The 23,648-nt window shown below is 47.2% G+C and overlaps 1 protein-coding gene across 9 annotated transcripts in view; it reads left to right on the top strand.

Annotated features, from left to right (window-relative positions):
• LOC119951399 (septin-6) overlaps positions 1-23,648 on the top strand; it is an 86,414-nt gene that overhangs the window by 4,949 nt on the left and 57,817 nt on the right. For 7 of the 9 annotated variants that reach the window (XM_038774551.1, XM_038774553.1, XM_038774557.1 and 4 more), the window contains exon 2: positions 16,262-16,376. In XM_038774551.1, the coding sequence (XP_038630479.1) occupies positions 16,262-16,376 (115 nt within the window). Of the gene's footprint in view, positions 1-15,375; positions 15,400-16,137; positions 16,158-16,261; positions 16,377-23,648 lie in introns of those variants that run through there. The other 2 variants (XM_038774555.1, XM_038774556.1) reach the window with 2 other exon arrangements.

Here is a 23,648-nt window from a genome sequence, read left to right as displayed (position 1 = left end):
TCCAGACCATGCTGAACCCTTTAATCACAGTTAGCTGGTGCATTTGCATCACTCTCTTATTCTCACTTTTAATTCTTTCTTGCCACCCTCGACACCCAGTCTGATTTCCTTGGAGCTTTTGGAATAAATTCAGGAGACAAAACAATTTCATTTCCAAGATCTAACCTGGTTGCATGTAGCTGTTGCCTGATCTGTTACTTTGCACGTCCAACCATTCATATGTTGTCTCATTGGAAGATGACACCCATTCTAGCGCTGGGTTTTCCCCTTGACTCAACTGCACTGTGCTCCTCAAGAATCCCCTCCCACACTACAACTGGAAATCTTCATATTCCTTCATTCCTCTATGCACTTACCCAGCTTCCCCCTAAATGTAGTCATGCTACTGGCCTCAACTATGCCACCTGGTACCATGTTCCACATTCAAATCACTCTCTGGGTAAAATGTTCTTCCTGCCTTCTCTATTGGAATTATTAGTGACCATCTTTTATAGAAGCCCCACAGTGCAGAAGGGGGGCCACTCGGCCTTCCGAGCCTGCACCAGCGTCCTAGGTCAATCCCTCTGCCTATCCGCACTTGAAATATTGTGTCCAGTTCTGGTCGCCTCATTATAATAAGGATGTGGATGCTTAGGAGAGGGTGCAGAGGAGATTTAACAGGATGCTGCCTGGACTGGAGGGCATGTCTTATGAAGAAAAGTTGAGGGAGCTCGGGCTTTTCTCACTGGAGCGAAGAAGGCAGAGAGTTGACTTGAAAGAGGTGTACAAGGTGGATGAGAAACATGGATAGCCAGAGACTTTTCCCCAGGGTGGAAATGGCTGTCACGAGGGGACATTGTTTTAAGGTGTTTGGAGGAAGGTATAGGGGAGATGTCAGAGGTCGGTTCTTTACATAGCGAGTGGTGGGTGCGTGGAATGCACGGCCTGCGGAGATGGTGGAGTCAGAGTCATTAGGGACATTTAAGCGACTCTTGGACAGGCACATGGACAGCAGTAAATTGAAGCGGTGTAGATTGGATTGATCTTGGATTAGGATAACTGGTTGGCACAACATCGTGGTCCGAAGGGCCTGTACTGTGCTGTATTGCTCTATGCTCTATCCCTGTAGCCCCACATAATTATTAACGGGTCCTAGGTTTTGTGTAGTCCACAAGCGTAAACGCCATCTCTACGTTTACCCTATCAAACCATTTAATAATGTTAAAGACCGTTGTCAGGTCACCCCTCGGCCTTCTCTTTTCGAGAGAAAGGAGCATCACCATGTTCAACCTTTTCTGATAATTATTGTCCAGCATTAATATCTAAGGTGATCCAAATGTGAGCGTTTTAGCACAAAAGCACCGAGTCATACAAGCGCAACTATTTCCTGTTGGCTCCTGATGAACAAAGTACTCAACGAGTGCATGGCTGAGAATTTTTTTTGTTGTTTAAAAAAAGTTTGCGGTACCACAATTTAGCCTGATTCTGGAAAATCCGATCAAATTGGGTGATTGCATTGACTGATGTTTATCCTAATCTTTAAAAAAAAAAAAAAATTTAGAGTACCCAAGTATTTTCTTTTCTAATTAAGGGACAATTTAGTGTGGCCAATCCACCTAACCTGCACCTCTTTGAGTTTGGGGGTGAAACCCACTCAGACATGGGGAGAATATGCAAACTCCACTAAGTCAGTGACCTGGTGCCATGATTGAACCTGGATCCTCAGCGCCGTAGGCAGCAGTGCCAACCACTGCGCCACCATGCCGTCCTGTTTATTCTAATCTAAAGAAAGACTGAAGCATCGCCCTGTGCAAATTCTTAGCCTCAACACCATACAGTTTTGTTGTAGAGAACTAAATTTCCAAAGAACAGAGGTACTGTTGAGAAGGGTGCGATGGCGTCACAGTACTTAGCCTCATGGCGCCAGGGACCCAGGTTTAATTCCGGCCTCGGGTGACTGTATGAAGTTTGCACGTGTCTGCATGGCTTTCCTCCCACAGTCCAAAGATGTGCAGGTTAGGTGGATTGGTCATGCTAAATTGAGGATGGGGATAGGGGAGTGGGACTCTTTCAGAGGATTAGTGCTGACTCGATGGGACAAATGGCTTCCTTCTGCACTGTAGGGCTTCTATGCTTCCAAGTTAGTTCTGGGCAGAATATAAAAGTCATTTTGTTAGTCCTTTGAAAACTGCATTTGGTAGACACACAAGCCTTTCTCCTCCAGGCAGCTGTAAGGGCCCTTGTATGAAATAAGCTTGGGCTGTCACAATTGGCTGCACTTGACCTGGGGTTGCTTGATGCTGGCAATCGCTATTCAAATTGGAAACATCCCTTGTCTAGTGAACATGTTTATGTGCTAACCTGCGTGAATTTGGAAAGGTAGCTTCATAAATCAAATAAAATGCAAATGTTTTGAGAAGATTCGTCAGGACTCAATCTTCAAAGTATCAAAGCTGGGAATTTCTGAACAACCTGCAAAGTTTCTTCACCAAACAGCAGTCAGACTTATTGGTGGTTTGTGTAGACCACGTCCTCGGATGATTAGTAGTCACAAAGGGTAGCATCCAAACTCAGCCAATGAATGCATTATTGCATTCTTATATTTATTATATTTGAAAGTGTCATGCATTCTTGTATTTTGTTGTCTCAATCATAACATCGTACATAAAACTTCAACAAATCACAACTGGGCTTTGTTTTCCACCCCCAAAAAAAACTTGTTATTTTGTTCCTGATTTGCTAATCTTTATATGAGTTGAGCAGGAGACCAGAATTTATGAGCAGTTGCCAAATTACAGAACTCACCCCTGCAATTGGCCAGGAATATACCTCAGAATGTGCTTTTTGGACCACTTCCTACAGAAAAGTAGTAATGATCTGTAGTTCCGCCTCAGCAGCTAAAAGCTTACTCCAGATAAGCGTCATGGAGCAATATAGAATGAATCCAAATTACAGTTTCCAGATTTTCAGCGGTATATAAATTCCGATACTGCTTAAGGGCTTGGTGTGAAAATTCATTTACTTTTTCTCGTTGAGTGTTCTTCAAACTCTGAATCAAATTGTAATGGCGACGACTGCTTAAAACAGACACTGCAGTGAGTGCGGAGAGGAAACAGGAAACCACACACAAACTGTCTTTCCATCTCGTCTGCTTCTCTTGTTTATTTCTGATTTAAAATCATCTTGTATCACGTCTTGTGGTACAATGCTTGCAAATCTGTTTTGTAGGTGAAACTTTGGTAAATGAGATTCTCTATTGTAATGGAAGGTTGCTATTTCCAGGACCAGTCTAACATCGAGGCTGGTAAGAAGTGCCCGTTGAATCACATTTTTCAGTTGAATTAGCCCTCGGATTTACCATGTTACTTGCCATTTTTTTTAAAGGTGGGATGGACAGGGTGGTGGAGTTCTTTAGACTTGCTCACAATGACTATCTCATATTTCCCACTATCCCATCGTCTTCTGTGAACTATTGAAGATTTTTTTTTTTTTTTAAAAGTTTAGTGTACCCAATTCATTTTTTCCAATTTAGGGGAAATTTAGCGTGGCCAATCCATTTATCTTGCACATCTTTGGGGTGTGGGGGCGAAACCCACGCAAACACGGGAAGAATAAAAGAAATATGGGATTGTGGACTGAAACTGCACTCTGGACCTTGACCGTATAATCTCTACGGACACTGCGCTGTATCGCTGAGGGATTGCTATATTCACAGATGTACCATTCATCTGTTAGCCTCATTTCATGGTTCAGGTGAATGTTAAAGGTCCCATGCTAGTAATTGAAGAATAGGAGGTTTGTTGGGTGTCCTTTCCATCAGTTACACACCTCCACCAGCAACGCCAAAAACAGATTAACTGGTCGTTCCCCTCGATAGGATACCATTTGCAAGCAGCTGCCAGGGTGAAAGACAGGCTAATTCATTGTTTGTGAGCGCTCAAGTGAGGTTTAAAAAAGTATATATATATTTTTATAAATCAAGAGTACCTGATTCATTTTTTCCAATTAAGGGGCAATTTAGTGTGGCCAATCCACTACCCCGCACATCTTCTGGGTTGTGGGGGCGAAACCCACGCAAACACGGGGAGAATGTGCAAACTCCACAAGGACAGTGATCCAGAGCCGGGATCAAACCTGGGACCTCGGTGCCGTGAGGCAGCCGTGCTAACCCACTGCGCCACCGTGCTGCCCTAAATGTGTGTATATTAACATTGGGCTCCCAGTAATTGGTTACTACAACCCTACTGTTTAGCAATCTACATGTTGCCCCATGGCATTAAAACATACCAGGGGCGTGTTTGAGGCCAATCAAGGTCTACCCTGTTGATGTCTGCCGTGGCTGTATCCCATGGTTTTTCTTTCCCTTGGCACCCTTTTGTTTCTCTGCTCTACTTTCCCTGAACTCTGGGTGGTGTCTCCCCCCACCTCCCCATTTCTATCTCCTCACTGCCCCCCTCTCTTTTCTTATTTTTGTCTGTCTGTTTGCCCCCCCCACCTCCCCCCCCCCCCCCCCCCCCCCCCCCCCCCCCCCCCCCCCCCCCCCCCCCCCTCCCTGCTCACTCCCCGACCTCTCCTTATTGGTTGCTGGTCACGAACAGGTCCTTGAACAGGTTGATAAATTGCTTCCACGTGTTGCTGAAATTTTCTTCCAAACCGCTGATGGTGAATTTTATCTTTTCCAATTTGAGAAATTCTGCTAAGTCGGACAGCCAGTCTGTGACCTTGGGTGGCACTGCTGATCTCCAGCGGAGGAGGAGTTTCCTGCGGGCGATCAGGGAGGCAAAGGCTAGGATGCCTACCCCTCTCCCTGTAAAGAGTTCTGGCTGCTCCGATACCCCGAAGACCACCACTCGTGGACATGGCTTCATCCTCACCCCCACAACCTTGGACATGGCCTCAAAAAAGACAATCCAGTACGCGTCAAGTCTGGGACAGGACCAGAACATGTAGGTGTGGTCCCCCTGGCACCATTGACATTTGTCTTCCACCTCCGGGAAGAATCCGTTCATGCGTGCACCCCATGTACTGCCTTTAGCTGTGTTAGGCTCATCTGTGTTAGGGCAGCATGGTAGCATTGTGGACAGCACAATCGCTTGACAGCTCCCGGGTCCCAGGTTCGATTCCGGCTTGGGTCACTGTCTGTGCGGAGTCTGCACATGGTCCCCGTGTGTGCGTGGGTTTCCTCCGGGTGCTCCGGTTTCCTCCCACAGTCCAAAGATGTGCAGGTTAGGTGGATTGGCCGTGATAAATTGCCCTTTGTGTCCAAAATTGCCCTTAGTGTTGGGGTTACTGGGTTATGGGGATAGGGTGGGGTTACTGGGTTATGGGGATAGGGTGGAGGTGTGGACCTTGGGTAGGGTGCTCTTTCCAAGATCCGGTGCAGACTTGATGGGCTGAATGGCCTCCTTCTGCACTGTAAATTCTATAAAATTCTATGATCTCTGCACATGGGGGTGTTGAGTTTGCCCTATGCAGTGCTTTGATACAGAGTCCTCCCCCTATCTCGATGCCCAGCTGCACCTCCCATCTTTCCTATGTCTCGTCCAGCAGTGCCTTTTATTTTACAAAAATGTATTTATTCAAATTTTCAACAATTTTAAACAAAACACTCCAAACAGAAAAAAGAAGGGGCGCTGGTGACGGCACTGTTGCCGCTCCCGCCGACAACAGTGCTGTCACCAGCGCCCCCAGACTCGTGTCCACACAAGACGCCGCCTCTAGCCTCTTCCACGCCACCCCCTCTCCCTCCATTACCCACTTACGGATCATTGCCACATTAGCTGCCCAGTAATAGCCACATAGATTCGGCAGCGCCATCCCCCCTCTGTCCCTGCTACACTCCAAAAACACCCTCTTCACCCTCAGTCTTATTCGCCCATACGAATCCCATAATGCTCCTGCTTACCCGTTTAAAAAAAGCCTTGGGGATTAGGATGGGCAGGCACTGGAACACAAACAGGAACCTCGGGAGGACCATCATCTTGACCGACTGCACCCTACCCGCCAGGGAGAGTAGCAGCATATCCCACCTCTTGAAATCCTCCTCCATCTGTTCCACCAACCGTGCCAAATTGAGCTTATGCAGGGCCCCCCAGCTCCTAGCTACCTGGATCTCCAGGTATCGAAAGCTCCCCTCTACGCTCTTCAGCGGTAGCTCGTCTATCCCCCTTTCCTGGTCCCCCGCATGCACCACAAAGAGCTCACTCTTCCCTACGTTGAGTTTATAACCCAAAAAGTTCCCTAACTCCCCAAGGATCCGCATAACTCTTCCACCGAGGCCTCCTCCACTTCCTGCAGTTCCTGATAGATTGCCGAGACCTTGCCTTCTCCAACCCATACGCCCGAAATCACCCTGTCCTGAATCCTACGTGCTGGGAGCAGCAGAAATTCCCTCACCTGCTGTCTCACAAACATCCTCACTTGCATGTACCTAAAAGCATTCCCAGGAGGCAACCCAAATTTCTCATCTAGCGCCCCTAGGCTCGCAAAAGTCCCATCGATGAATAGGTCCCCCATTCTTTTAATGCCTGCCCGATGCCAGCTCAGAAACCCCCCATCCATCCTACCCGGAACGAACCTGTGGTTCTCTTGTATCGGGGACCAGACCGAGGCCCCCTCCTCGCCCCTATGTCGCCTCCACTGCCCCCAGATCTTCAGAGTTGCTGCCACCACCGGACTCGTGGTGTACTTTGTCGGCAGGTCTCCCCTCCACTGGGTCTGCAACATATAACAGCAGGTCATCAGACTATAATGACACCCGGTGTTCCCCCCCCACCCCTCCAGTTCCTAGACTCCCTCAGTGCCATGGCCAGCAGCTCAATTGCCAGTGCAAACAACAAGGGGGATAAGGGACACCACTGCCTCGTCCCACGGTACAACCTAAAGTACTCCGACCTCCGCCGGTTCGTAGCCACACTCGCCACTGGGGCCCTATATAACAGCCTGACCCACCTTATGAATCATTCCCCGAACCCAAACCTCCTAAGCACTTCCCAGAGATACTCCCACTCCACCTGATCGAAGGCCTTCTCCGCGTCTATAGCCGCCGCCACCTCCGCTTCCCCCTCCGCCGAGGGCATCATGATCACATTTAAGAGCCTCCGCACATTCGTGTTTAATTGCCTGCCCCTCACAAACCCCATCTGGTCCTCATGGATCTCCCCCGGGACACAGTCCTCAATCCTCATAGCCAGAACCTTCGCCTGTAACTTAACGTCTACATTGAGGAGCGAAATCGGCCTATACGATCCACATTGCAATGGATCCTTGTCCCGCTTCAAAATCAGCGTGATCAGTGCCCGGGAAATTGTCGGGGGCAGGGTCCCCTCCTCCCTTGCCTCATTAAAAGTCCTCACCAGCAACGGGCCCAGCAGGTCCACATACTTTCTGTAAAATTCAACCGGGAACCCGTCCGGTCCCGGAGCCTTCCCGCCTGCATGCTCCCCCATCCCTTAACCAGCTCCTCCAGCCCAATCGGTGTCCCCAAACCAGCCACCTGCTCCTCCTCCACCCTCAGGGACCTCAGTTGATCCAAGAATCGCTGCATCCCCCCCCCTTCCGGAGACTCAGACCTATACAGATCCCCATAGAAGTCCCTAAATACCTCGTTTATTCTCACTGCACTCTGCACCGTATTCCCCCCTCTATCTCTAATTCCACCAATCTCCCTCGCTGCCTCCCTCTTACGAAGCTGATGTGCCCATACCCATACTCGCCTTCTCCCCATACCCATATACCGCCCCCTGCATTTTCCTCCACTGCGCATCTGCTTTTTCCGTGGTCAATAGATCAAATTCCATTTGGAGGTTTCGTCGCTCCCTAAGCAGCCCCTCCCCGGGGGCCTCTGCATAGCTCCTGTCCACCCTTAATATCTCCCCCACCAATCTCTCCCTCCTCTCTACCTCTCACTCTGGGCCCTAATGGAAATTAGCTCTCCCCTAACCACCGCCTTCAAAGCCTCCCAGACTACCCCCACCTGCACCTCCCCATTATCGTTGGCCTCCATGTATCTTTGAATACACCCCCGGATCCGCCCGCACACCACCTCATCTGCCAACAGTCCCACATCGAGGCACCATAGCGGGCGCTGGTCCCTCTCCTCCCCAAATTCCAGCGCCACCCAATGCGGGGCGTGGTCTGAGATGGCTATAGCCGAATATTCCGTTCCCTCCACTTTCGGGCTTAGTGCCCAACTCATTATAAAGAAATCTATCCGGGAATAAGCTTTATGGACGTGGGAGAAAAAAGAAAATTCTCTGGCCAACCTCCCTGCCTCCAGATCCGGGATCCGACTCAAGATACGTTTCATAAATCCGGCATCATCCCAGTTCGGGGCATTCTTCGCATCCAGCCCCGAGTGAATGACCTGCCCTACCCATCCCTTTCTCAGCCTGACCTGATCTGTACCTTCGTGTGTCTCCTGAAGCATGACCACGTCTGCCTTCAGTCCCTTTAAGTGCGCGAACACCTGGGCCCTCTTGACCGGCCCATTCAGGCCCCTCACATTCCATGTTATCAGCCAGATCAGGGGGCTACTTGCCCTTCTCCCCCCCCCCCCCCCCCCCCCCCCAGGCCCCGCCCCTCCCTTCCTTGCGTGGGAAAAAGCCCGCGCTTTCCATCCGAGCCGGCCCTGCCCCCAATGGCGCAGCTCCTTTTTCTGCGACCTCTCCCCAGCTCCCCGACCCCGGGCCTCCAACCCCCCCCCCCCCCATCAGCGGGGACCTGCCCCTACAGTACTGCCGCCCACACTCTCACACAGCCCTCACACTCTCACACAGCCCTCACACCCATGTCCCCTCTTCCCAACCCAAAACCAGAAGAAGAACACCCCCACATTACAGTAAACACCCCCCTCCCCCCCACCACAACAAACCCTCAGTTCGAGTCCAACTTTTCAGTCTGAGTAAAGGTCACGCCTCATCTGGCGTCTCAAAATAATGGTGACGGTCCTGAAACGTAACCCACAATCGCGCTGGCTGCAGCATTCTGAACTTCACCCCCTTCCGATGGAGAACCGCCTTGGCCCGATTAAAATCAGCCCTCTTCTTGGCCACCTCCGCACTCCAGTCCTGGTAGATACGGATCTCTGTATTCTCCCACCTGCTGCTCCATTCTTTCTTTGCCCACATCAGGACGCATTCCCTGTCCATAAAGCGGTGGAACCTCACCACTACAGCCCTTGGCAGCTCGTTGGCTTTGGGCCTCCTTGCCAGGACTCAATGAGCCCCGTCCAGCTCCAGGGGCCTCGGGAAAGCTCCCGCGCCCATCAGCGTGTTGAGCATTGTAACTACATATGTCCCAGCATCAGACCCCTCCACTCCTTCAGGGACACCCAGAATCCGAAGATTCTTCCTCCTCGACCTGTTTTCCAGGTCCTCGAACTTCTCCTGCCACTTCTTGTGGAGCGCCTTCATGCGCCTCCACTTTGACCGCCAGGCCCAAAATCTCGTCCTCGTTTTCTGAGGCCTTCTGCCGCACCTCTCGAATCGCCGCCCCTTGGGCCTTCTGGGTCTCCACCAGCTTTTCTATCGCCGCTTTCATTGGCGCCAGCATTTCTGCTCTCAGCTCAGCAAAGCAGTTGTTGAGGAACTCCTGCTGCTCCCGCGACCACTGCCCCCACGCTGCCTGATCTACACCTGCCGCCATCTTGCTTTTCCTCCCCCGCTCTCTCCACTGCTCCAAAACCACTGTTTTTGATCGCTCGACTCCTGGTCCACTCCATACAGTGCTGGGGGAACCTCACTATCACCTTCCCACGCTGGGAAACGTTGTGCAAGTGCCGCTGGGGCTCCTCAAAAGGGCCCAAAAGTCCGTTCTTGGCGGGAGCTGCCGAACGTGCGACCTAGCTAAGCATGGCCGCAACCGGAAGTTATCCAGCAGTGCCTTTACCTCCTCCAGCAGTCCCCCATACATGTCAGTGCTGTTTCTGTCCTGTAGTTTGTCCGATGTTAGTAGGATGTGTCCGGGTTGCTAGGATAATGTTCCTTTTTTGTATGTACCAGAGCTCGATCTCTTTCAGGAGCTGAAGCCTGTCTGATAGTTCCCCCAGGGTCGCTATTCTGCCTTCTATGTATGTGTTCACTACCGTTCAGTACTCCCCTGTACAGTCTATAGGAGGTGTCCATTGTTGCAGGGGTGAATTTCTGTTTTTTTGCAGATGGGGGCCATAGTGGACATTGTGCCCAGATTGAAATGGTGCCTGAGTTGATTCCATGTTCTCAGCGTGGCCACCACCGGCCGTCTTGAGTACTTGGCTGGGGGAAATGGGAGGGGGCTGTGGCCAGTGCTCGTAGGGATGTGCAGGAAGTCTCGTCCATTCTCACCCATTCCGCCTTCGGCTCTTTGATCCACCCCCATACCTTTTCTGCGATAGTCGGCCAGTGATAGAATGGGAAGATGAAGATCAAGAGGCATCTGAGCAGGAAGAGGAATCTTGGCAGCGCATTCGTTTTGATTGTCTGCGCACTCCCCCACCAGGGAGAGCAGGAGTGTGTCACACCTCTGCAGGTCTCCCTTCATCCCTTCCATCAGACCCGATAAGATCCACTTATGGATCCGTGTCCAGTCGTGAACCATCTGGATCGTCGGGTATCAGAATTTGTACCCTGCCCCACCCCCGTGTGCGGGTTCACGGGGAGGATTTTGCTCTTGCTCAGGTTGAGTTTGTAACCCGAGAAGGCTCCGAACTCTCTCTATTCCATTATTCCTGCCATGTTGGCCAGGGGGTTTGAGACGAGTAGGTTATCTGCATAGAGTGAGACCCTGGGCTCCTTTTCTCCCCTCTGGATGCCTCTCCACCCCTTTCCTGATATGAGAGTGATGGCCAGTGTCTTGATTGCCAGAGTAAATAGCAGCGGGAACAATGGGCATCCCGACCTCTTCCATCCGCGCAAGAGAAGTTTGAGGGATAAAGTGTTAAATAAATTCAAGAACATTTCCGTGTCGGATTGATAGAGAGATAATTGTGCTCATTTCCTCCATTCAAAATGTGGAAAGTAATATTTCCTCTTTTATTAATTCATCCAATTGCACTTTGAATGAATTCCAGTGTACTTGACTTGAATTAGTGCTTCGGATGCTGACATTAGATCCCATTCAATTCGCCTCTTTTCAGAACTCCGGAGCTGGTGTGACCATGGAACAGTTTCCCCTTGCCTGATGGAATGGTGTCATTTTAGTACTCTCTCTTTGCTTGTTTTTTTTTTTGTTGCTGCTTCACAGTGAGTTGGCTCCTGAATCAGTTTGCAGATTTGATCGACTGCTTTGGGAACAATTTTTAAAAAAAAAGACCCAAAACTGATCCCATGGTATTTCTCCCTTCACTCGGACATTTCTCCTCACACAAATACTACTTTCGGTTTCTGCGGTATGCTGAGGGAATTTTAGCAGGGGATTTTTTTTGGGGGGGGGAAATGCTGTTTTCCATTGTTCAATAATGCCACTTCCTCAAAAAGCAGGCCTGTGAACTTGGTGAGGCAAGACTTTATCTTTCCAAAGCTGTGCTGGCTATTATTTAGCAGAGGGAAGGCGATGGCGTAGTGGTATTGTCACTGGACCAGGGACTCAGAGTAAGGCTCTGGGGACGCGGGTTCGAATCCCGCCACTGCAGATGGTGAAATTTGAATTTGATAATAAACCCACAGCTACTAAAATCCTCAACAACTCTCCCTCGGACTGATCTCTTCCCTGTAAGAACACTATTCACGACGCCCTATGCGCCCTCATGTATTTGCTTTGTTTGACCTCTTGTTCCGCACTGAACCGATTGCTATTTGTCGATGTAACATTTGTCAATGTACTCTGTCGATTATTGTTTTTGTCTACTATGTGTACGTTCCCTTGGCCGCAGAAAAATACTTTTCTCTGTACTTCGGTACCTGTGACAATAAATCAATCAATCAAAAAAGATCTGAATTAAAAAGTCTAATGCTGACCATCAAACCATTGTCGATTGTCGTAAAAACCCATCTGGTTCATTAATGTTCCTTAGGGAAGGAAATCTGCCATCCTTACCTGGTCTGGTCTACATGTGAGTCCAGACACACAGCAATGTGGTTGACTCTTAACTGCCCCCTTGAGGGCAATTAGGGATGGGCAGTAAATGCTGGCACAGCCAGCAATGCCCATATCCCATGAACAAATAAAAAAAAGATGGAGTGTTGTGATGCATAAGGTTCTTTTCTTCTTGCTCATTATTTACATACACATATAGGCAGCATGAAATCAGTTTCATTTTACCAATATCAGTGCAAGATTTATAAATCCGTAGTTGCCAGGATGAGATTTGTTCACTTTGTTAAATAGGAATGCCAATAGTATATAATGGTGTAATATTATAATTGTAATATAAGGGCAGCACAGTGGTTAGCACTGCTGCCTCACTGCACCGAGGTCCCAGGTTCGATCCCGGCTCTGGGTCACTGTCTGTGTGGAGTTTGCACATTCTCCCCGTGTCTGCGTGGGTCTCACCCTCACAACCCAAAGATGTGCAGGGTAGGTGGATTGGCCACGCTAAATTGCCCCTTAATTGGAAAAAATAATTGGGCACTCTAAATTTATATTTTTAAAATTTGTAATATAGACACTGCTGCTACTTCAATGCCAGTGACATAATCTTCTTCGGCGATCACTTGCTAATGAGTACGATTGTCTACAAAAGAAACTCTGTGCCACTGGTCTGAGTGAGGGTCCCTGCATGGCTGCTCAGCCCTATCCTCAAGCTGTATCTTTGACTGCACCTTTGTTAGATGTTTCCAGGAGGTGGGACTACTCCTTGTTCTCTAGTTTCTCTCTTTCTCGGGTTCCTTTCCTGAACCATCTCCGTGCCGTCGGGTGTTCATGAAGACATTGTGTCCCTTCAATCGGGAGGCCTCTCCAGGTAGGTCTCTTCTGATAAAGAGTCTCTCGGGTGTTGATACTTGATGTCTATGTTACATTTCTTGAGGTGAACCTTCAGGGTGTCTTTGAAGCGTTTCCTTTGTCCTCTTGTTCGGAAGCCTTTCTTGAGCTGGACAAAGGAGATTTGCTTTGACAGTCAGGAAACTGGCATCTGAAGCACATGGCCAGCCCAGCAGAGTTGTTTTGGATAATCATGGCCGTGATGCTGATGCTCTTGGCACCTTCAAGGACGCTGATGTTGGTATGCCTGTCCTCCCTGCTGAATGTGGAGCATTGATAGTACCTCTCCAGGGTCTAGAGGTAGTATTTGTACATAGCCCAGGTTTCTGAGCCATATAAAAGAGTTGGGAGAACAGCTGCCTTGTACATGAGGACCTTAGTATAAGCACAGATGTTGCAGTCGTCGAAGGCTCTCATCCTTGGGCTTTCCGAAGGCGGCCCTCGCGGAGTGGACACTATTAACTTGGCTGGAGATGGATACTTAACTGATGATCTGCTGCACATAAACTGATCAATCATCTATTGATAACGTTTATAATTCAATCTAATATAATGATCCTGTGCCAATCAGTGTGGTTCTGTAAATACTTTACTGGGACATGTTTTTTTGATATTGGATGCTTGTCTAATGGATTTAACTGTAGTTGATTGCAAAGCAATGGAAGTGGTCAACTAGTTAACTGTGATTTGACATGGGCAGCACGGTGGTGCAGTGTTAGCACTGCTGCCTACAGCGCTGAGGATCTGGGTTCAATCCTGGCTCCATGGCACTGTGTGTGGAGTTTGAACATTCTCCCCGTGCCTGCGTGCGTTTTACCACACAACCCAAAGATGTACAGGTAAGGTGGATTAGCCACGCTAAATTGCCCCTTAATTGGAAAAAGATTATTGGGTGCTCTAAATTTAAAGAAAAAAAACTGATTTGACGTAAGACCATAAGATATAGGAGCAGAATTAGGCCATTCGGCCCATCTAGTCTGCTCCACCATTCAGTCATGGCAGATATGTTTCTCATCCCCATTCTCCTGCCTTCACCCCATAACCCCTGATCCCCCTTATTAATCAAGAACTATATCTCTGTCTTAAAGATACTCAGTGACTTAGCCTCCATAGCCTTCTGCGGCAAAGAGTTCCACAGATTCAACACCCACTGGCTGAAGAAATTCCTCCTCATCTCGGTTTTAAAGGATCGTCCCTTCAGTCTGAGGCTGTGCTCTCTGATACTAATTTCTCCTACTAGTGGAAACAACCTCTCCACGTTCACTCTATCTAGGCCACTCGGTATTCTGTAAGTTTCAATGAGACCCCCCCCCCCCCCCCCCCCCCCCCCCCCCCCCCCCCCCTCCCCTCCCGGCATCCTTCTAAACTCCAACGAATACAGACCGCACCTCATATGAAAAGTCCTTCATTCTGGGGATCACGATTTGACATGGTCATCCCTGGCCATTGGATATCCTTGCAGTAAAGGTTAATGAGATAATATAAACCACCCTGGGTACTGCTGATAGTGACTATGTAGTGCCAGAGGCTGGGGGCTGGAATAAGGCAGATAGACAGAAATAGTGTTGCTGTAGGTTGGATACAGGTATTCCTGTTCAGGGGAATAGGTTACATATTCACACATTTACAAAGGGAAATGTTTGTGTTGTCTTGGTTTGGACTGAAGAACCTGCGCTCTTACTTGTGCTGCGGTGGGTGTCACTGTGAGGAATGAGCTGTTCTCCCATAGCGATGGAGAATTGGCAGCACAGTGGTCCTGCACAGAATAAAACCTTCGCTACATTTGGCTACCTTTTTAGAACACTCACAGTTTCAATAAAGAGGGGCTCCTGTGCTCTTCCAGACTTAATCTATTCACGGTTAAGCAAGGATATGAAGCTTGAATCCTATATATTTGTGTATAGGCTGGAGATGAGGGGGAAGAGGGAGCAGACGAGATGAAGAACAAAAACCAAATTGTCTCAAGATGATCTGTGATGTTTTGTTACATCTGGGAAATGGGATCAAGTATTCATCCAGCTGGTGAGCGCTGATGGATGTTTGCTTGCTTGTGAATCCTAACCCAAACTGTTTGACATACTATCAACTTTTCACTTTGCTGTTTGATGAGTGTACCTTGTCCATATCAATATTTATCTGAGAAGCTAGCATTTCAGTTTCTCATCCTTGAAGCCCATTCTAAGTTCCTGTTGTGATGTAAAGAATTCTTATGGTTCTAACTGTGTGATGCTGTAACCGGTCAGGTTCCTATCTGACTTGCCAGCTGAGTAATTGATGTAACCATAACAACAGAATTTACTCGATTTAAACCACCCCATCTTCAAACTGTAATAGTTCCTCTTTTAATGTACCCTGAGGGGATCCTAGTCAGCAGTTTGCGAAAACATCTGTTTTTCAATTAGACCAAGGACATTGCTTTTGGATGGTGCTGTGTAACTTGTCAAATTTTATTTTGCATCATTCTGGGAAGCGCTACTTTTTAACATGGTTGGATAAATTCTGGAAAAGTAGTAGATGTGCAGGGTAGGTGAATTGGCCATGTTAAATTGTCTCTTAATTGGATAAAAAAGAATTGAATACATTTGCTGTGTGATGGTTAAGTGGTCAATTTTACAAAATTATTAGGCTCATGACCCGGCAATATGTGTTATAGAATCAAAGAACATCTACAAGTGCAGAAGGAGGCCATTCGGTCCATTGAACTTGTACTGGCCCTTGGAAAGAGCACCCTACTTAAGCCCACGCCTCCACCCTATCCCCGTAACCCATTTCTCTCATCTAACCTTCGGACACTAAAGGGCAATTTAGCATGAGCAATCCACATAACCTGCACATCTTTGGACTGTGGGAGGAAACCGGAGCACCCAGAGGAAACCCACGCAGACTGGGGAGAAAGTACAAACTCCACACACGAATTGAACACGGGTCCCTGGTGCTGTGAGGCACCAGTGCTAACCGCTGTGCCGCCTCTGGTGACCTGGTGCAAATCCATTTTTACAGTCGGCAAATAGATTTTAAAACAAAGTCATTGCTGCCTGATACTGGACGAGATGTCACAATACATTAATCAGCTGCAGTACTAAGGACTATGACGTGATGTAATTTAGACATGCTGATTGGTTGACTGGCTTCTGGGGTTATTCAATTAGAGCTGGTAACCCCCATTTGTGTTAAACGTAGCTTCTGTCTGGCCATTCGTCACACGATTAATAAACTAACATCGCAAATTTTGTCCTTGTGATAATGTGCCTTCACTTTTACTTTTTGAAATACCTATATTGGTAAATGATTAGCAATAAACCTTTAAATAAAGTGGGTAATATTTTAAGCTCGGTACAACCCCTGTGACCACCACCCTCACTAATTTATTTTTCCTGTTTTTCAGTCGGAAGGTGCCCGCAACCTCTCGCTGTCTGGGCACGTTGGCTTTGACAGTATGCCAGACCAGTTAGTGAACAAGTCCGTCTGTCAGGGCTTCTGCTTCAACATCCTGTGTGTGGGTGAGTACTTAACTGCTGGCATTCAGACATGGCATCTCCTAATGGCTGGCTGATTGACTCCATGGTGTTCTACCCTAAAGAACCTAATGCTCCTCAGGATGAAAAACGGTAGTTCTTAAAAGGCGAACTTTTGTCTTTTGTTTTCACCCAGGACTGAGCATTCTCCCGGGTATATACTCTTTGGCCAGATGCTTTAGGGCTGACTTCTCCACTGCCATAACGGCAACTATTGATAAGTCATTTCCCATCCCTACAAAGATCAGGGTAGATCTAATTGTTGCCGGCACTGGCTCAAGGGGCTGAATATTTCTCATCCGATGTTCCCAACCAATGGCACTCCAGCTTTGCACTGTGCACCTCTTAATGTTGGCCTCACTAATGACCTTATCAAGAGTGGAACCATGACCAGTTGTGTAACCTGGCCTGACATCCACTGGAAATAGAATAAGATTAAATTATCCTTAACCTTCCAAGGCTATCAGGAGGGAAATCCCTTGATCTACTGATTGAAACCCAGGCCCTAATGGCAGGAGAACTGATTTTTTTTAAACTTTGCAATACCCTTAATTAAGTACCTTGCCCTGTAGGGGAGTTTAAATTACTAAATTTTCCCCTTTGGATTCTGTAGTTTGTTATAATTCCAAAGATTCTGAAAATAATTAAACCTCGCATGATTTCAGTAATTATTCTGTTAGGCTTCCAATGTAGATTGAATATGATTACTGATTGCTGTTTCCCTCTGGGTTGGACGAGTACACATGGTGGTTAGTTCACTGGGCGCGAGACACAATCCTATTTTTATGTGTGGAAATTTCATGTTTTTTAAAAGAATGGGGTTTATTTTTAGATTTCAAAATGTTGAAAATTGAGGAAGAGAAGAGCCTATATTTTTAAAAATACCCTAACTGGCTGAAGCAAACTTAACAGCTGATCCAATTTGTCAGATGCACTTAGACACTGAGATAATTAACACGTGGAGTAGTTGAATTACTGGGTAAGCTGTTGCATCTGAGTCAGAAGGGACCAAGCACCACTTTTAAGATTTGAGCACATGATTTGTGGCGAAATGAGGCAGTAACCTTTGAGTGAGATATTAAACAAGCTTCCGATGTTCCCCTCGGGCAGATATACAGGATCCCGGGGCACTGTTGAACAAACTTGTTGGGACTACTTCTCCCCGGTGTTATCCTTCGATCAAAATCACTGGAAAAAGATGATCTTTTGATTTATTTCATTGATGTTTTGGAGACCTTGGGCGGGATTCTCCGTCTTGCCCGCCGGCCAATGGGATTTCCACGCCGTCGGCAACGGAGAATCCCAACAGTGGTGGATCCAGCCCCTTGTGTTTAATCTAGGTGCTGCACTTCTCCATATTTGACTTCAAAATAAATTAATTTGCTGTGAGGTTCTTGGGAAAGATCTGATGTTGTGCAAGATGCTACATAAACATACGTAGAAATTAGAAGCAGGGGGAGGCCATTTGGCCCTTCGAGCCTGCTCTGCCATTCATTATGATCATGGCCGATCATCAAGTGCAATACCCTGATCCTCCCCCCCCCCCCCCCCCCCCCTTCATCCCTTGATTCCTTTAGCCCCAAGAGCTATATCTAATTCCTTCTTGAAATCACACAATGTTTTGCCCTCAACTTATTTCTGTGGTAGAGATTTCCACAGATTCGCCACTCCCTGGGTGAAGAAATTTCTCCCCACCTCCGTCCGAAAGGTCCCCTTATTCACAAACTACGACCCCTAGTTCTGGACTCCCCCACCTTCGGGAACATGATTTATGAATCTGCTGTGCCTAATCCTGTTAGAATTTTATACGTTTCTATGAGATCCCCTCTCACTCACTTCTAAACCCCAATGAATGTAATCTTAACCAACGGAATCTCTTCTCGTATGACATTCTAATTGCAAGTTCTTTCTTTGCTGAAGCATTGAATAACATCACTAATGGTTCTTGCCTTGACTGAAAGGCTTTCATGCATTGTTTGCTTCCTTTATTGTGCACCTTTTGATTTTGGTAAAATTTGAAAGGCAAAACATTCCAAGGTGCAACTCCACTTGCCTAATACAAATTGAATTGTTTTGGGAATTGCTACAATGGTATTACCTTCCTGCCAAATTTGTGGATATTTTTGCTATCTCAGCAAAATAATGCTGTCAAGAATTAATGGATTTTACAATTAATGGCTTGGTAGGATGGCATTTGTGGATATGTGCCAGTTCAAGCATCTTTACTGTTTGGCAGTATCCCTTCATTAAAGCTAATGTTTCAAAACAATGTTGTGCAAGATTGTTTTGCTTCAACTAATTCAATGTGTATTACTGAAATAAACGCATATTGTCAAAGTTTTCTGTCTTGCACTCATAGGGCTAATTTGTAAGAATACCCAATGTAAAGTCAACAATTTAAATTGCTTGAGAAGGGTTTCTGCTTGAGAAGGGGTTGCTGATTGATTGGTAGAGGCTTTGCCATAGAGAATGTACCAGTGTAATGCCTTCACCAATCAGAGTGCACTTGCCAGCCAATCAGCACACACTCCTCATTCGTTATAAATTGTTGCTGGGGGGGCGGCGCAGCACGGTGGCGCAGTGGTTAGCACTGCTGCCTCACGGCGCTGAGGTCCCAGGTTTGATCCGGGCTCTGAGTCACTGTCCATGTGGAGTTTGCACATTCTCCCCATAGACATATGGATGAAAATGGAATAGTGTAGGTCAGATAGGCTTCAGATGGTTTCACAGGTCGGCGCAACATCGAGGGCCGAAGGGCCCGTACTGCGCTGTAGTGTTCTATGTTCTATGTCTGTTTGGGTTTTGCCCCACAACCCAAAGATGTGTAGGGTAAGTGGACTGGCTACGCTAAATTGCCCTTTAATTGGAAAAAAATAATTGGGTGCTCTAAATTTATTTTTAAAAATTGTTGCTGCATTTGGGCAGCACGGTAGCACAACTTGATAGCACTGTGGCTTCACAGCGCCAGGGTCCCAGGTTGGATTCCCTGCTGGGTCACTTTCTGTGCACCGTCTGCACGTTCTCCCACGTGTCTGCATGGGTTTCGTCCGGGTGCTCCAGTTTCCTCCCACAGTCCAAAGACTGTTTTTTGCACTGCTGCCTCTCAATGCCAGGGTTCGATTCCCACCTTGGGTGACTGTCTGTGTGGAGTCTGCACAGTGTCTCCGTATCTGTGTGGGTCTCCTCCGGGTGCTCCGGTTTCCTCCTCCTGTCCAAAGATGTGCGGGTTAGGTGGAGTGAACATGCTAAGTTGCCCTTTAGTGTCCAAAAGGTTAGGTGGGGGGCGTGGGTCTAGGTAGGGTGCTCTTTTCAGAGAGTTGGTGTAGACTCGGATGGGCCGAATAGCCTCCTTCTACACGGCAGGGATTCTGTAATTCTATGATATTGGTCGATTAAGTGAATAGGTGACACTGTGACAAACGCATTTTAAGGTAGGTGAAAGTGGCTTCATCCACCTTGTTCCTAACGTGTTTAGAACAGGATACTTTCTCAATGTGTTGTCATTTGCAAGGTCAAAGCACCACATTTGCAAATAAATAATAAATAGAAATAGTGGAGGTCCAAAGAGACTTGGAGTCCAAGTACACGAATCATTAAAATGTCAAGAACCAGTCCCGAAAATAATAAAAAAGGTCTTCTGATACAGGGTCATGTCTCTATCTCTGCGTCAGAAGCTTCAGTTTCAAGTCTCACCTCGGGATGGCCACAAGATGTGTTCGTAATGTGCTCGGAACAGGTTAATTACCAGCTTTTAAGTCCTTCCTGCATGACGGATGGCAGGCGCTAAAGAGTGGGAGAGTTTCCTGGTCAGCCATACTGCAGAAGGCAACAGGAAACTGAACCAATACGATGGTAGTCCATGGTGGCCAATGCCCTCCTGCAGTGCGGTACCTGAAGGAGGAGGGATGGAAATGAGAAGAGTCGGTAGAGGGTAGAGGGAGTTGATGGAATGCTTCAGCTATACAAAGCCCAGTTTTTTGTTTTTGTTTTAAATTTAGAGTACCCAATTATTTTTTCCAATTAAGGGGCAATTTAGCGTAGACAATCCACCTATCCTGCACATCTTTTGGGTTGTGGGGGTGAAACCCACGCAGACACGGGGAGAATGTGCAAACTCCTCACGGACAGTGACCCAGAGCCGGGATTCGAACTCGGGTCCTCAGCGCCGTAGGCAGCAATGCTAACCACTGTGCCACCGTGCTGCCCGTACAACGCCTGGTTAGACTGCATTGAGAGTACTATGAGCATTTCTGAATACCGCATCATTGGAGGGAGTGCATTGTGCATTTATTAGAATGATATCTGGACTAAAAGAATTAAACTATGAGGAGAGATTAAATAAATTGCTTGCGTTCCCTGGGGTTTAGATGGTTTAGAAGTGATATTGAAATTTGCAAGATACTAAGGGAACAGGTGGGAGTAGATTGGGGGAAAACTTATTGCAAATTGAGAGATCCATGACTAGGGCAGCATGGTGGCGCAGTGGTTAGCACTGCGGCCTCACGGCACAGAGGTCCCAGGTTCGATCCCGGCTCTGGGTCCCTGTCCGTGTGGAGTTTGCACATTCTCCCCGTGTTTGCGTGGGTTTCGCCCCCACAACCCAAAAATGTGCAAGCTAGATGGATTGGCCACACTAAATTGCCCCTTAATTGGGAAAAAATAATTGGGTACTCTAAATTAAAAAAAAAAAGAAATCCAGGACTAAAGGGCAAGGTCTGAAAACTAAATCCGGATTCTTCCTGACCTTTCAAGGACCTATTAGGAAATCCTAAAGGTTACTGGAAGGTTGGAATTGTCTACCGAAACTGATAATTGAGATTTATAGATATTTATTAAGGATTATGGGGCAAAAGTGACTATATGGAGTGATGTTCCAGTTCAGCCATGATCTCACTGATAGTGGATGAAACTCAAGGGGCTAAATGGCCTCCTGTTCCTGTGTTCCTAATGCAATTCAGAAGTACCTTGAATTCATATTATGATCTACATGGGCCAAAGATTGATTTTTGTTTCCCATATCACCGATATTACAAAGTGCCTATTAACATGTCATTGTTCGATCACGCACTCGATTTAAATTATTACTGTAACTCACTAAAAGCGATATAATCCTGCATTTCACAATCAGGATTTCAAGTGATACAAAGATTAGATGGGGTTACGGGGACAGGGTGGAGGGTGGCCAAGGGCCAGTACAGACTCGATGGGCCGAATGGCCTCCTGCACTGTAAATTCTATGATTCTTTGCATCGAGTGCAGTCTACGGGTGGCACGGTGGCACAGTAGTTAGCACTGCTGCCTCACAGAGTCAAGGACCCAAGTTCAATATCAGCCTCGGGTGACTGTGTGGACTTTGCACTTTCTCTCTTGTCTCCGTGTGTTTCCTCTGGGTGCTCCGGTTTCCTCCCACAGTTCAAAGATGTGTGGGTTCGGTGGATTGGCCAAGCTAAATTGTCCCTTAATGTCCAAAAGGTTAGGTGGGCTTATGGGAATAGGGTGGGGGTGTGGGCCTATGTCGGGTGTTCTTTCAGAGGGTCAGTGCAGACTAGATCGGCCAAATGGCAGCCTCTTGCACTATAGGGATTCTATGCTTCTACTAAAGAAGTATCATTGTAGTGGTTTGAACTTACAAGTGACAATAGTCTTTTTAGATACGGGACAAAGTTCACACGTTTTCAGTGTTAAGAAGGAATTGGGAGAGAGCATGACCTAGGTTTGCATGCCTCTGCCTAGCCACTTTCTCTAGCCTATTGAGGTAAGATACCAGAGAAATGCAATCATGCTCCAGTGATCTTTCCGTGAAAAATTGTTCAAATGCTTAGGTTATTTTCACCGTCATCTGAACCCTTGGTAACTTATTAAACGGTAAGCAGCATCCTGCTGCCCACATTTGAATTTGCCAGCTTGCTGTTGCAGCTTCAGAAGTGAGGACAAGAGAATAGAAGTTCTCTTTGTTCCAGTGCAGTAGAGCAGATGTGACCATTAAATTCATTTTAATTTCCTGAATGGCTGATTTATTGACAATTTCAAAAAAAATCTATGAGCATTTATTACCCTTGCTTACCTTGTCTGTCTGGGTGGAGGTCTTGGGGCCACTGAACTGGAAATCTAAGCCTGCGTATGCCTTTGAAATTCTGAAGGAGCTGCTTCACCCAATGCTGTGTATTGTTTGATTCTCAGGTCAAATCAGGCAACTGTCAGTTGAAAGCTACAGGCTCATTAATCGGGCATCAGTAACTGATTGAATAATGGAATCAATCATTGGGAGCAAAATCGAGGGTTAGCTGTATGTGCAGGATCTGGGAAATCACCCCCCCCCCCCCCCCCCCCCCCCCCCCAACCGACCCACTCTCCATGACCCGTGTTTCAGTAAGTGACATCCTAAGTTGACATTAAATGGCCCTGTGATGTAGACCTAGCTTTCAGAATTTTAGGACGTTGGCAGAGTGTAACAGTTAGAGTCTAATTAGGCAAGGGATAGTAGACTGGGAAACTACAGGAGGAGTGAGGGTGGAGGAAAAGAGTGCTAAATTTCCACAGGGGTTGGGGGTGGAGTCTGCGTGTGATGGTTGGTGAAGGGGTTGGGGAGAAGAGTGATCACGTTAACTATTGAGTTCTCGCTGACTTGTGATGAAGGTCAACATTTCAAGAGCCTTTTAGGAGGCGGCACACTAGCTTTTAGTGATTTATATACCTGGGCCCCCAAATCCTTTTCTCTACAGCTCCTATCTCACCATTGAGAAAATATTCCGACTTCTTCATCTCGGATCCAAGATGGATACCATGCACTTGCCCTCATTACATTCCATCAACTCCAACTACTCTGCAATGACCCAGCATTACTTCAACAAAGCAACTGAAATGTTGAGCATGTGCTGTCAAAAATATTATACATCTTAAGTTGCCTTGCTGAAGCTATACTGTGCTCTTGTCATCTTAAGTGATATAAGTGGAGAATAGATTTTTTAGAATCATAGAATTTACAGGGCAGAAGGGGGCCGTTCAGCCCATTGGATCTGCATCCGCCCTTGGAAAGAGCACCCTACATAAGCTTAAACCCATGCCTCCACCCTAGCCCAGTAACCACCCCTAACCTTTGGGCACTAAGGGGCAATTTAGCGAGGCCAATCCGCCTAACCTGCACCTCTTTGGACTGTAGGAGGAAACCGGAGCACCCGGAGGAAACCCACGCGGACACGGGGAGAAAGTGCAGAATGTATTTGATGGTGCTTCTATATTTCTACTCACGAACAAGGA

This window comes from Scyliorhinus canicula, chromosome 17, assembly GCF_902713615.1.
Source record: "Scyliorhinus canicula chromosome 17, sScyCan1.1, whole genome shotgun sequence".
Lineage (NCBI taxonomy): Eukaryota > Metazoa > Chordata > Chondrichthyes > Carcharhiniformes > Scyliorhinidae > Scyliorhinus > Scyliorhinus canicula.
Note: the sequence above shows the minus strand (reverse complement) of the source record. Positions and strands in the feature narration are given on the sequence as shown.